General features: G+C 38.6%; 2 protein-coding genes across 2 annotated transcripts; one reads left to right on the top strand and one right to left on the bottom strand.

The window, feature by feature from the left end:
- Positions 1 to 9,578: 9,578 nt before the first annotated feature.
- Positions 9,579 to 11,606, top strand: LOC115005552 (tripartite motif-containing protein 16-like). The gene is made up of 2 exons (XM_029427424.1): positions 9,579 to 9,688; positions 9,790 to 11,606. Exon 2 carries the CDS (start codon positions 9,828 to 9,830, stop codon positions 11,496 to 11,498), a length of 1,671 nt encoding a protein of 556 aa, XP_029283284.1. The 5' UTR covers positions 9,579 to 9,688; positions 9,790 to 9,827; the 3' UTR covers positions 11,499 to 11,606.
- A 1,138-nt stretch (positions 11,607 to 12,744) lies between these two features.
- Positions 12,745 to 14,826, bottom strand: LOC115005545 (serine/threonine-protein kinase Nek5). The gene is made up of 2 exons (XM_029427415.1): positions 14,727 to 14,826; positions 12,745 to 13,702 (listed from the first exon to the last, which is right to left on the bottom strand). Exons 1-2 carry the CDS (start codon positions 14,768 to 14,770, stop codon positions 13,468 to 13,470), a joined length of 279 nt encoding a protein of 92 aa, XP_029283275.1. The 5' UTR covers positions 14,771 to 14,826; the 3' UTR covers positions 12,745 to 13,467.
- Positions 14,827 to 14,830: the final 4 nt, after the last annotated feature.

Genomic DNA, 14,830 nt, shown 5'->3' with positions numbered 1-14,830 from the left:
AGAGTCAGGTGCTACTGCTAGCTAACATCAGAGTCAGGTGCTACTGCTAGCAAACATCAGAGTCAGGTGCTACTGCTAGCTAACATCACAGTCAGGTGCTACTGCTAGCAAACATCAGAGTCAGGTGCTACTGCTAGCTAACATCAGAGTCAGGTGCTACTGCTAGCTAACATCAGAGTCAGGTGCTACTGCTAGCAAACATCAGAGTCAGGTGCTACTGCTAGCTAACATCACAGTCAGGTGCTACTGCTAGCTAACATCAGAGTCAGGTGCTACTGCTAGCTAACATCACAGTCAGGTGCTACTGCTAGCAAACATCAGAGTCAGGTGCTACTGCTAGCTAACATCAGAGTCAGGTGCTACTGCTAGCAAACATCAGAGTCAGGTGCTACTGCTCGCTAACATCACAGTCAGGTGCTACTGCTAGCTAACATCAGAGTCAGGTGCTACTGCTAGCTAACATCACAGTCAGGTGCTACTGCTAGCAAACATCAGAGTCAGGTGCTACTGCTAGCTAACATCACAGTCAGGTGCTACTGCTAGCTAACATCAGAGTCAGCTGCTACTGCTAGCTAACATCACAGTCAGGTGCTACTGCTAGCTAACATCACAGTCAGGTGCTACTGCTAGCTAACATCACAGTCAGGTGCTACTGCTAGCTAACATCAGAGTCAGCTGCTACTGCTAGCTAACATCACAGTCAGGTGCTACTGCTAGCTAACATCACAGTCAGGTGCTACTGCTAGCTAACATCACAGTCAGGTGCTACTGCTAGCAAACATCACAGTCAGGTGCTACTGCTAGCTAACATCAGAGTCAGGTGCTACTGCTAGCTAACATCACAGTCAGGTGCTACTGCTAGCAAACATCAGAGTCAGGTGCTACTGCTAGCTAACATCACAGTCAGGTGCTACTGCTAGCAAACATCACAGTCAGGTGCTACTGCTAGCTAACATCAGAGTCAGGTGCTACTGCTAGCTAACATCAGAGTCAGGTGCTACTGCTAGCAAACATCAGAGTCAGGTGCTACTGCTAGCTAACATCACAGTCAGGTGCTACTGCTAGTTAACATCACAGTCAGGTGCTACTGCTAGTTAACATCACAGTCAGGTGCTACTGCTAGTTAACATCACAGTCAGGTGCTACTGCTAGCTAACATCAGAGTCAGGTGCTACTGCTAGCTAACATCAGAGTCAGGTGCTACTGCTAGCAAACATCAGAGTCAGGTGCTACTGCTAGCTAACATCACAGTCAGGTGCTACTGCTAGCTAACATCAGAGTCAGGTGCTACTGCTAGCTAACATCACAGTCAGGTGCTACTGCTAGCAAACATCAGAGTCAGGTGCTACTGCTAGCAAACATCAGAGTCAGGTGCTACTGCTAGCTAACATCAGGTGCACTGTAGCACCGTTTAGTTTAGTTTGTTTCTCCGACTGATGCATACCTGTCAACCCTCCCGTTTTTCCCGGGATTATCCCGTATTTTTAACCTTTCAAAAAAAATAAAAATAGGCCTAATTAAAAAAGGTGTCCTCCGGTAGAGCAGGTGGCAGTATTATGTTTAACATGAGCTGAAAAACGTTATCCGCCAGTAACAGAAACAATAACACAGAAGAAGAGAACATATGATGAGTCACAGTGAACGGGAGAGAGATGGAGACGCAGCTGTACCTGCCAAACAAGTTAAAACTTTATGTGAGTACCTGAACAAATGGGAGGAGACCTTCCCTTATTTAATAAAAGCAGAGTCGGGCAAACTCGTGCTTTTTGTAAAGTGTGCCATGAGATGCGGAATAAGTGATGTTCACCAGCAAGAACAATCGTCCAAGCACGAGGCACAAACACACTGTCAATGACTTCATGTGTGACAAGAACTGTGTCGGAGGACCAAGAGACCAGAGCTGAGGGACAGATGTTGATGCTTTGTGCTAAACATAATGTCACCTTCAGCTCCTGCGATGATTTCAGTCGCAGAGTCGCGACATGTTTCCGACTCTGACATCACGAGGAAGTCCTCGTGGGGGAAACAAGTCACACAACTCATCCATCATCAAATACATTGATGATAATAAATAAATAAAATACATAAGTCTTATAAACATGTTTGTACAAGTAATACATACTTTAAATAAACATGTATTTCCTGAATGTATATACCCGTCATGTGTTCACGTTTACATTGGTGGCTGAGAGCTGTTGGAGAGCCGGGCGGAGTCCCGCAAAAAGATTTCCCTTATTTTGAAATTCCAATGTTGACAGGTATGGCAGAGAAAACAATCCAATAAGACGCTATGGAGGGTGCAGAGCAAATACATGTACCTCTCTGAGCCGCTATAGATGTAGCTTCTTTTTTGGCCAAATATGTACCGTGTGTGTGTGTGTGTGTGTGTGTGTGTGTGTGTGTTTGTTCATGCTGCCAAGAAAATGTTGAAGAAGCTTCTCAGTTGGGTTCATATATTTGTAGATCTGACTGTGAAAGAGTCGGTGCCTCCCCAGACATGAACCTCACCGCACGTCACTGGAAAACATGAGAATATGAGAGTGTGTGTTTGTAACTGTGTGTGTAGATGTAAACTCTCCACAGCTACATTACATAACGCCTCATGTACATATTAAACACTTGTAATATAAACTTGTGTTGATGTGAGTCATGAAGTGGGGAAGCTTCATGATATCTGTTAGTTACATGTTTGACCCTGTTCACCTGTAGTGTGTACAACATGTATGACTCTGTTCACCTGTAGTGTGTACAACATGTATGACTCTGTTCACCTGTAGTGTGTACAACATGTATGACTCTGTTCACCTGTAGTGTGTACAACATGTATGACCCTGTTCACCTGTAGTGTGTACAACATGTATGACTCTGTTCACCTGTAGTGTGTACAACATGTATGACCCTGTTCACCTGTAGTGTGTACAACATGTATGACCCTGTTCACCTGTAGTGTGTACAACATGTATGACCCTGTTCACCTGTAGTGTGTACAACATGTATGACTCTGTTCACCTGTAGTGTGTACAACATGTATGACTCTGTTCACCTGTAGTGTGTACAACATGTATGACCCTGTTCACCTGTAGTGTGTACAACATGTATGACCCTGTTCACCTGTAGTGTGTACAACATGTATGACTCTGTTCACCTGTAGTGTGTACAACATGTATGACTCTGTTCACCTGTAGTGTGTACAACATGTATGACCCTGTTCACCTGTAGTGTGTACAACATGTATGACTCTGTTCACCTGTAGTGTGTACAACATGTATGACTCTGTTCACCTGTAGTGTGTACAACATGTATGACCCTGTTCACCTGTAGTGTGTACAACATGTTTGACCCTGTTCACCTGTAGTGTGTACAACATGTATGACTCTGTTCACCTGTAGTGTGTACAACATGTATGACCCTGTTCACCTGTAGTGTGTACAACATGTATGAATGTTACAATACATATCTTTAAAGGAGCTTTTCTCTAAAGGAGCTTTTTCTCACACTCTTCAGCAGAAGTCTCCACTTCAGCAGCACTTACATACACCAAACTTTCCACTTTCATTCCTCTCTATATTCTGAAGCTTTGTGCAGAGGGCTTTGTTCACATGTCACTCACAGCTCATGTTATACACGCTACACTCACTACATGCAGGAGATGCACAGAGTTCTGTGTGTTGACAGGATTTAGTGATTTATGGAATGATACAGTATTTGTACTTGTACTGAAGTATTACTGTAGTATTTATACTGTACTGAAGTATTACTGTAGTATTTGTACTGTACTGAAGTATTACTGTAGTATTTGTACTTGTACTGAAGTATTACTGTAGTATTTATACCTGTACTGAAGTATTACTGTAGTATTTGTACTTGTACTGAAGTATTACTGTAGTATTTGTACTTTTACTGAAGTATTACTGTAGTATTTATACCTGTACTGAAGTATTGCTGTAGTATTTATACCTGTACTGAAGTATTACTGTAGTATTTATACTGTACTGAAGTATTACTGTAGTATTTATACCTGTACTGAAGTATTACTGTAGTATTTGTACTTGTACTGAAGTATTACTGTAGTATTTGTACTTGTACTGAAGTATTACTGTAGTATTTATACCTGTACTGAAGTATTACTGTAGTATTTATACTGTACTGAAGTATTACTGTAGTATTTATACCTGTACTGAAGTATTACTATAGTATTTGTACTTGTACTGAAGTATAACTGTAGTATTTATACTGTACTGAAGTATTACTGTCGTATTTATACCTGTACTGAAGTATTACTGTAGTATTTGTACTTGTACTGAAGTATTATTGTAGTATTTATACTGTACTGAAGTATTACTGTAGTATTTATACCTGTACTGAAGTATTACTGTAGTATTTGTACTTGTACGGAAGTATTATTGTAGTATTTATACTGTACTGAAGTATTATTGTAGTATTTATACCTGTACTGAAGTATTACTGTAGTATTTGTACTTGTACTGAAGTATTACTGTAGTATTTGTACTTGTACTGAAGTATTACTGTAGTATTTATACCTGTACTGAAGTATTACTGTAGTATTTATACCTGTACTGAAGTATTACTGTAGTATTTATACTGTACTGAAGTATTACTGTAGTATTTATACCTGTACTGAAGTATTACTATAGTATTTGTACTTGTACTGAAGTATTACTGTAGTATTTATACCTGTACTGAAGTATTACTGTAGTATTTGTACTTGTACGGAAGTATTATTGTAGTATTTATACTGTACTGAAGTATTACTGTAGTATTTGTACTTGTACTGAAGTATTACTGTAGTATTTATACTTGTACTGAAGTATGACTATAGTATTTGTACTGAAGTATTACTGTAGTATTTGTACTTGTACTGAAGTATAACTGTAGTATTTATACTGTACTGAAGTATTACTGTCGTATTTATACCTGTACTGAAGTATTACTGTAGTATTTGTACTTGTACTGAAGTATTATTGTAGTATTTATACTGTACTGAAGTATTACTGTAGTATTTGTACTGTACTGAAGTATTACTGTAGTATTTGTACTTGTACTAAAGTATTACTGTAGTATTTGTACTTGTACTAAAGTATTACTGTAGTATTTGTACTGAAGTATTACCGTAGCATTTATACCTGTACTGAAGTATTACTGTAGTATTTGTACTTGTACTGAAGTATTACTGTAGTATTTATACTGTACTGAAGTATTACTGTAGTATTTGTACTTGTACTGAAGTATTACTGTAGTATTTATACTGTACTGAAGTATTACTGTAGTATTTGTACTGTACTGAAGTATTACTGTAGTATTTGTACTTGTACTAAAGTATTACTGTAGTATTTGTACTTGTACTGAAGTATTACTGTAGTATTTGTACTTGTACTAAAGTATTACTGTAGTATTTGTACTGAAGTATTACCGTAGCATTTATACCTGTACTGAAGTATTACTGTAGTATTTGTACTTGTACTGAAGTATTACTGTAGTATTTATACTGTACTGAAGTATTACTGTAGTATTTGTACTTGTACTGAAGTATTACTGTAGTATGTATACGTGTACTGAAGTATTACTGTAGTATTTGTACTTGTACTGAAGTATTACTGTAGTATTTGTACTTGTACTGAAGTATTACTGTAGTATTTGTACTTGTACTGAAGTATTACTGGAGTATTTGTACTTGTACTGAAGTATTACTGTAGTATTTATACTGTACTGAAGTATTACTGTAGTATTTGTACTTCTACTGAAGTATTACTGTAGTATTTATACTGTACTGAAGTATTACTGTAGTATTTATACTGTACTGAAGTATTACTGTAGTATTTGTACTTCTACTGAAGTATTACTGTAGCATGTGTACTTGTACTGAAGTATTACTGTAGTATTTGTACTTCTACTGAAGTATTACTGTAGTATGTGTACTTGTACTGAAGTATTACTGTAGTATTTGTACTTGTACTGAAGTATTACTGTAGTATTTGTACTGAAGTATTACTGTAGTAGTTGTACTTGTACTGAAGTATTACTGTAGTATTTGTACTTGTACTGAAGTAATACTGTAGTATTTGTACTTGTATTGAAGTATTACTGTAGTATTTGTACTGAAGTATTACTGTAGTAGTTGTACTTGTACTGAAGTATTACTGTAGTATTTGTACTTGTACTGAAGTAATACTGTAGTATTTGTACTTGTACTGAAGTATTACTGTAGTATTTGTACTTCTACTGAAGTATTACTGTAGTATTTATACTGTACTGAAGTATTACTGTAGTATTTGTACTTGTACTGAAGTATTACTGTAGTATTTGTACTTGTACTGAAGTATTACTGTAGTATTTGTACTTCTACTGAAGTATTACTGTAGTATTTATACTGTACTGAAGTATTACTGTAGTATTTGTACTTTTACTGAAGTATTACTGTAGTATTTATACCTGTACTGAAGTATTACTGTAGTATTTATACCTGTACTGAAGTATTACTGTAGTATTTGTACTTCTACTGAAGTATTACTGTAGTATGTGTACTTGTACTGAAGTATTACTGTAGTATTTGTACTTCTACTGAAGTATTACTGTAGTATGTGTACTTGTACTGAAGTATTACTGTAGTATTTGTACTTCTACTGAAGTATTACTGTAGTATTTGTACTGAAGTATTACTGTAGTAGTTGTACTTGTACTGAAGTATTACTGTAGTATTTGTACTTGTACTGAAGTAATACTGTAGTATTTGTACTTGTATTGAAGTATTACTGTAGTATTTGTACTGAAGTATTACTGTAGTAGTTGTACTTGTACTGAAGTATTACTGTAGTATTTGTACTTGTACTGAAGTAATACTGTAGTATTTGTACTTGTACTGAAGTATTACTGTAGTATTTGTACTTGTACTGAAGTATTACTGTAGTATTTGTACTGAAGTATTACTGTAGTAGTTGTACTTGTACTGAAGTATTACTGTCGTATTTGTACTTGTACTGAAGTAATACTGTAGTAGTTGTACTTGTACTGAAGTATTACTGTATTATTTGTACTTGTACTGAAGTATTACTGTAGTATTTGTACTGTACTGAAGTATTACTGTAGTATTTGTACTTGTACTGAAGTATTACTGTAGTATTTGTACTTGTACTGAAGTATTACTGTAGTATTTGTACTGAAGTATTACTGTAGTAGTTGTACTTGTACTGAAGTATTACTGTAGTATTTGTACTGAAGTATTACTGTAGTATTTGTACTTGTACTGAAGTATTACTGTAGTATTTGTACTTGTACTGAAGTATTACTGTAGTATTTATACTGTACTGAAGTATTACTGTAGTATTTATACCTGTACTGAAGTATTACTGTAGTATTTGTACTGAAGTATTACTGTAGTAGTTGTACTTGTACTGAAGTATTACTGTAGTATTTGTACTTGTACTGAAGTAATACTGTAGTATTTGTACTTGTACTGAAGTATTACTGTAGTATTTGTACTTGTACTGAAGTATTACTGTAGTATTTGTACTGAAGTATTACTGTAGTAGTTGTACTTGTACTGAAGTATTACTGTCGTATTTGTACTTGTACTGAAGTAATACTGTAGTAGTTGTACTTGTACTGAAGTATTACTGTATTATTTGTACTTGTACTGAAGTATTACTGTAGTATTTGTACTGTACTGAAGTATTACTGTAGTATTTGTACTTGTACTGAAGTATTACTGTAGTATTTGTACTTGTACTGAAGTATTACTGTAGTATTTGTACTGAAGTATTACTGTAGTAGTTGTACTTGTACTGAAGTATTACTGTAGTATTTGTACTGAAGTATTACTGTAGTATTTGTACTTGTACTGAAGTATTACTGTAGTATTTATACTGTACTGAAGTATTACTGTAGTATTTATACCTGTACTGAAGTATTACTGTAGTATTTGTACTGAAGTATTACTGTAGTATTTGTACTTGTATTGAAGTATTACTGTAGTATTTGTACTGAAGTATTACTGTAGTAGTTGTACTTGTACTGAAGTATTACTGTAGTATTTGTACTTGTACTGAAGTAATACTGTAGTATTTGTACTTGTACTGAAGTATTACTGTAGTATTTGTACTGAAGTATTACTGTAGTAGTTGTACTTGTACTGAAGTATTACTGTAGTATTTGTACTTGTACTGAAGTAATACTGTAGTATTTGTACTTGTATTGAAGTATTACTGTAGTATTTGTACTGAAGTATTACTGTAGTAGTTGTACTTGTACTGAAGTAATACTGTAGTATTTGTACTTGTACTGAAGTATTACTGTAGTATTTGTACTTGTACTGAAGTATTACTGTAGTATTTGTACTGAAGTATTACTGTAGTAGTTGTACTTGTACTGAAGTATTACTGTCGTATTTGTACTGTACTGAAGTATTACTGTAGTATTTGTACTTGTACTGAAGTATTACTGTAGTATTTGTACTTGTACTGAAGTATTACTGTAGTATTTGTACTGAAGTATTACTGTAGTAGTTGTACTTGTACTGAAGTATTACTGTAGTATTTGTACTGAAGTATTACTGTAGTATTTGTACTTGTACTGAAGTATTACTGTAGTATTTGTACTTGTACTGAAGTATTACTGTAGTATTTATACTGTACTGAAGTATTACTGTAGTATTTATACCTGTACTGAAGTATTACTGTAGTATTTGTACTGAAGTATTACTGTAGTATTTGTACTTGTATTGAAGTATTACTGTAGTATTTGTACTGAAGTATTACTGTAGTAGTTGTACTTGTACTGAAGTATTACTGTAGTATTTGTACTTGTACTGAAGTAATACTGTAGTATTTGTACTTGTACTGAAGTATTACTGTAGTATTTGTACTGAAGTATTACTGTAGTAGTTGTACTTGTACTGAAGTATTACTGTCGTATTTGTACTTGTACTGAAGTAATACTGTAGTAGTTGTACTTGTACTGAAGTATTACTGTAGTATTTGTACTTGTACTGAAGTATTACTGTAGTATTTGTACTGTACTGAAGTATTACTGTAGTATTTGTACTTGTACTGAAGTATTACTGTAGTATTTGTACTGAAGTATTACTGTAGTAGTTGTACTTGTACTGAAGTATTACTGTAGTATTTGTACTGAAGTATTACTGTAGTATTTGTACTTGTACTGAAGTATTACTGTAGTATTTGTACTTGTACTGAAGTATTACTGTAGTATTTGTACTTGTACTGAAGTATTACTGTAGTATTTGTACTGAAGTATTACTGTAGTATTTGTACTTGTACTGAAGTATTACTGTAGTATTTGTACTTGTACTGAAGTATTACTGTAGTATTTGTACTTCACTACAGGACGACTCCTTTGTTTTTACAGCTGAAGTCTAAACTGACTGTAAGAAGTTTCCTGAAGCTGAAGTGAGTGTTTGTGAAACATGTTGAACACACAGTATCTGTCACACCCTGCTCTCCCCCCCCTCCTCTTCCTGTAATGTGGTGGAGCTTGTTATAACCCCCCCCCCCCCCCCCCCCTGCTCATACACTTCCTGGTCCCTCCCCTGCAGATCTACAGCTGTGTGGATGGGTGTAACCAACATGGCGCTGCACACACACAGCTGACAGGCTCCACTCGCTGCACACACACATGCTTTGAGATCGCAGCTCAAACTAGTTTCACTTCTCAGGAAGTGAGACTCACACAGTATCTGTCACACCCTGCTCTCCCCCCCCCCCCCTCCCTCCTCTTCCTATCATGTGGAGGACCTTTATACTCTACACTTCTCAGGAAGTGAGACTCACACAGTCGCTGGCAGTGAAGGAGAAATGGCGCAGAAAGGAGTTCAGCTGGACCGCGAAACCTTCTCTTGTTCCATCTGTCTGGATCTACTGAAGGATCCGGTGACGACTCCCTGTGGACACAGCTACTGCAAGAACTGTATTCAAAGCTTCTGGGATGGAGAGGACGAGAAGAGAAGCCACAGCTGCCCTCAGTGCAGGCAGACCTTCACACCGAGGCCTGTCCTGCTGAAGAACACCATGTTAGCAGCTGTAGTGGAGGAGCTGAAGAAGACTGGACTCCAAGCTGCTCCTGCTGATCACTGCTATGCTGGACCTGAAGATGTGGGATGTGATGTCTGCACTGGGAGAAAACTGAAAGCCTTCAAGTCCTGTGTGCAGTGTGTGGCCTCTTACTGTGAGAAACACCTCCAGCCTCATTATGATGTGGCTCCATTAATGAAACACAAGCTGGTGGAGCCCTCCCAGAAGCTCCAGGAGAACATGTGCTCTCGTCACGATGAGGTGATGAAGATGTTCTGCCGTACTGATCAGCAGTGTATCTGTTATCTCTGCTCTGTGGAGGAACATAAAGGCCACGACACAGTCTCAGCTGCAGCAGAAAGGACTGAGAGGCAGAGAGAGCTCGAGGGGAGTCGACTAAACATCCAGCAGAGAATCCAGGACGGAGAGAAAGATGTGAAGCTGCTTCAGCAGAAGGTGGAGGTCATCAATCGCTCTGCTGACAGAGCAGTGGAGGACAGTGAGAAGATGTTCACTCAGCTGATCCGTCTCATGCAGAAAAGAAGCTCTGATGTGAAGCAGCAGCTCAGATCGCAGCAGGAAAGTGAAGTGAGTCGAGTCAAAGAGCTTCAGGAGAAGCTGGAGCAGGAGATCACTGAGCTGAAGAGGAAAGACGCTGATCTGAAGCAGCTCGCACACACAGAGGACCACAACCAGTTTCTACACAACTACCCCTCACTGTCCCCACTCAGTGAGTCTACACTCTCCTCCAGCATCAACATCCCTCTCAGATACTTTGAGGAAGTGACAGCGGCTGTGTCACAAGTCACAGATGAACTCCAGGACGTTCTGAGACAGAAGTGGACAAACATCTCACAGACTGGGACTGAAGTGGATGTTTCACTGTCAGCAGAGCCCAAGACCAGAGCTGGATTCTTAAAGTATTCACGTGACATCACACTGGATCCAAACACAGCACACACACTGCTGTTATTATCTGAGGGGGACAGAAAAGTGACATTCATGAGACAACAACAGTCTTATTCTCATCACACAGACAGATTCACTGGATGGTGGCAGGTGCTGAGTAGAGAGAGTCTGACTGGACGTAGTTACTGGGAGGTGGAGCGGAGCGGGGGAGTTGATGTAGCAGTCGCATACAAGAACATCAGCAGAGCAGGGGGGGGGCATGAATGTGGATTTGGATGTAATGATAAATCCTGGATGTTATATTGTGACAATAACAGTTATACATTTTATCACAACAATGTCCACACTCCCGTCTCAGGTCGTCCGTCCTCCAGACTCGGAGTGTACCTGGATCACAGAGCAGGTGTTCTGTCCTTCTACAGCGTCTCTGACACCATGACTCTCCTGCACAGAGTCCACCACACATTCTCTCAGCCGCTCTACGCTGGAGTTGGTTTTGATTATTGTTCTTATGGATCCACTGCTGAGTTCTGTAAACTCAAGTAGACAGAAGTAAATCTGTGGTTCTCCTTCAGGGAGTCTTCTTCTCTCAGTGAGTAAACTAACCCCCCCGGACTAAGTGACATGTTCTATGTTTCATATTATATTCCAGATGATCAGCTGTACAATGAACCTGAATAATAATCACAATATAAGTGCAGGAGGTTTGTGTGACACCAGGATGAAGTGTGAGCAGATAGTTTCCTGTGAATGTTGATCACAGATCACATTTACTTTGAACACAATGTTCTTGTGATGTTAACAGTGAAGTTGAACATGACCCTCATCCTGGGTGGGGTTTGTATTCAACATGTTAAGACTAAAAAGACTTCTTCCTTTAAAATGAATGTGAACGTGTGATTTAAGGGAAGCGGCTTCAGCTCTGTGTTTAAACTCTGAAACGTATTTCGTCTCCGTGTTTGTGCCGACGGCTGATTGTTGTGGCGTTTGTTCAGCTGTCAATCAAACATTGTGGGCGGTGCTTGACGTCATCAGTGGTTGTGTAATGTGGGACTTTGTTTAGGTGGAGCTGCTCCCTCTGTCTGTGGAGCCATGGAGGCTCTCACTGCTCATCATGTTGCTGTCTCTGCATCAACATGTCCACTCAATGTTTGATGAATATTTGTGTTGATGTATTTCTATCTTGTTTCTCTTCCACTGCATGTGTTCAGAGAGGAAGCAGCAGCTTCATCCTGGACACTTTGTTCTGTTAGAAAGACGTCTAGAAGCACATTGATGTGTTGCTGTTGTTATGAGGGCTAATAGAAGTGTACTTATCCTGATCATAATCCATCAGCAGAGGATTCATTCTTGTCTTTCACATGCTGACATTGTGCTCAAAGTGAACGTGTACATGAAGTCATTGAACTTTACTGATGTGAGAACAAAGTGCAGCTTCACATGATGAATAAACAAACATCAAGTCTTTTCTTCTTGTCTTCATTCCAGGGTATCAAACAAAGCTGACGGAGACAATGTGAAGCTGATCTGAGACAATAACTGAGCAAAGTAGCAGCACGTGGTGATCAGATGTTGTCTTATAGATCAGCTGTGAATATGAAACTACTGTATTACTGCAGATCAATATTATCACTACAGTAATAAGGAGACATGTTTTGTGTCTGTCCAGTGGGGAAATGAAAGAACGTACAAATGAAAGTCATGAAATGTGCAGTTTGAAGGATTTAAAGGAGTTTCCCAGCATGCTCTCTGGTCTGTGTGTTGGTGTGCAGGAGGATTGTTTTGCCTGTGTATTTTATATCAATATTTATATGACCATGAATAAAAGAAGAAAACAAACTTTTTCTTAATCATATTTTAGTTCTTTCTCATTTTTTCTTTTCCTTCAAAATCTGCAGATGTGTAATGTCATGCGTCTTTTAAGCCACTGGATGCCGTCAAATTCATTTTATTGTTCCAAATCAAACAGTTTCATGTCAATAAAATTCATTTTTAAGATACTTATTTTGATGTTATTGATGCATTAACACCTAATAATCTGTGGACTGAAAGTCGTGATATTTGTTAGCACCAAAACCTGCCCATGCAATCTTCCAAAAACCAAATGATTTTCTTGACTAGAGGTTTGATAAAAACACTTCTAACTAAATGATACATGAATAAAATCAATGGTTGGGTTTCACAGAGGTTAATCAATACGAACAAACATCACCGCTGCATGTCTGAAGCTGCTGCAGCGGCTCGACAGTCAGCGTTTCTCAGCGAAGCACAAGACATCCAACATCTCCATAAAACATTTGCTAAGCTGAATCTGACATGTTTGACAGGTTAGCTTGATAGTAGCGCTCCTACTGGTGAAACCCTCCACAGGGAACCTTTCATTTACAGAGCAGTGAAGACGGAGAGCTTCTGCTGACTCCTTGTTAAGAGTCATTTCTTTGTTCTTATAGATTTCATGGACTTTGAGTTACTGCTGTGAATGTTTGTAGTGCTCAGGTCGTCTGCTGGAGCTTATTCAGAGTCGTGTTATCGTCTCACCGTCACGTTCTTCAGGCTCAGAGGAAACGACATCTGCAGGTGAATCCTCGACCTCCAGCTGGAGGTGTTGAGAGTCTGCGGCGCTTTCTGCACCTCCATCCTCAGTCTGCTCCATCATCCCCTCATCCGAGCTGCTGTCCTCCATCACAAACAGGTTCTTCATGGAGTCTGCCACCGCCTCTCTCAGCTCGTCCTCCGACTCCTCAAAGTTCCTGAAGACAAACGGGAAATGAAAAGGATCTCAAGACGTAATCTGATGGGCTGAGTTGGACGTTCACAAAGGATCTCGTTCATAAAGCGTTCGTAGGTTTGGCTCAAGTGCCGCCTGAACCTTTGTCGCCCTCTACGTTTTCTGATTGTAGGGACACATTTAAATTAAATACATTTTAATAGATGCTAGAGCCACCAAAACAAGAACGTGTATGTTATCTGTTCAGACCTACAGCCCTGAAGGTTAAAGGGGAGCCTGGACCCTATAAGTCTTGGTGTCTGAAGCTGGTCCAGTGTTGAGTGAGAGGTGAACAAGCTGCATTGTAATCCTGTCAATTCTGCACCGTCATGTACGTCCACTAACAGTTTCTTCCACTGACGGCTCAGATTGTTAGAAGCTTCTGACGACATTATAAAAAGCTACAGAGACTTTAGACACAATAACAAACCGATCAAGCGAAAGGTGAAGAAAACCGTTTTATGTCTCTGAAGGTTCCTTTCATTTTAAATGCAGCACTTATAGTATTTCTAAACTGTAACTTGTTTAACTTGAATAAAATATCGACTAAACTACTAGTATAGGTGGTGATGGCCTAGTGGTACGCCTTCCAAACAAAACACTAGAAGGTCGGTAGTTCATCACCAGGCTGCCACCACTGTACCCCTGAGCAAGGTGCTTAACCTGAGCTGCTCCAGAGACGGTCCCTGTACTTAGTTCACTGTGAGTCGCTCTGGATAAGAGCGTCTGCTGAATGACCTGTAATGTAATACTGAGTCTGTTCACACAGTCAGCAGGATAACTCAGACATAGTTCTACTCAGGCTGTAGAAAATTGAATTATATTAGTTATATTCATTAAGCGGGACAGAGAAAAGTGCTTTTTACTGTAAATTGTAACTTTCTTTACTTTTAACTTTTTTTAATTAATGAATTAAAATTTTTTATAGTTTTTTTTAATGTCACTATTGCATCTCGCTTTTATTTAATTTGTCAGTTAATAATTTAATTAAGTCAGTTTTGACTTACGTGTCGTCATCGTCTGACCTCGGCTCCAGACGCTCTTCATCCATCTCCACATCAGAATCCTCCTCCTCTCTCTCCTCCTCCTCCTCCTCCTCCTCCTCCTCCTC

This window comes from Cottoperca gobio, unplaced genomic scaffold, assembly GCF_900634415.1.
Source record: "Cottoperca gobio unplaced genomic scaffold, fCotGob3.1 fCotGob3_318arrow_ctg1, whole genome shotgun sequence".
Classification (NCBI taxonomy): Eukaryota; Metazoa; Chordata; class Actinopteri; order Perciformes; family Bovichtidae; genus Cottoperca; species Cottoperca gobio.
This window is presented reverse-complemented; position numbering and strand designations above follow the sequence as displayed.

Coding starts and splice junctions, on each gene's coding strand:
- LOC115005552 (XM_029427424.1), top strand. CDS start 9,828: ATGGCGCAGAAAGGAGTTCAGCTGGACCGCGAAACCTTCTCTTGTTCC.
- LOC115005545 (XM_029427415.1), bottom strand. CDS start 14,770: ATGGATGAAGAGCGTCTGGAGCCGAGGTCAGACGATGACGACAC. Junction 13,703..14,726: donor AGGTCAGACGATGACGACAC/GTAAGTCAAAAC, acceptor GTTTGTCTTCAG/GAACTTTGAGGAGTCGGAGG.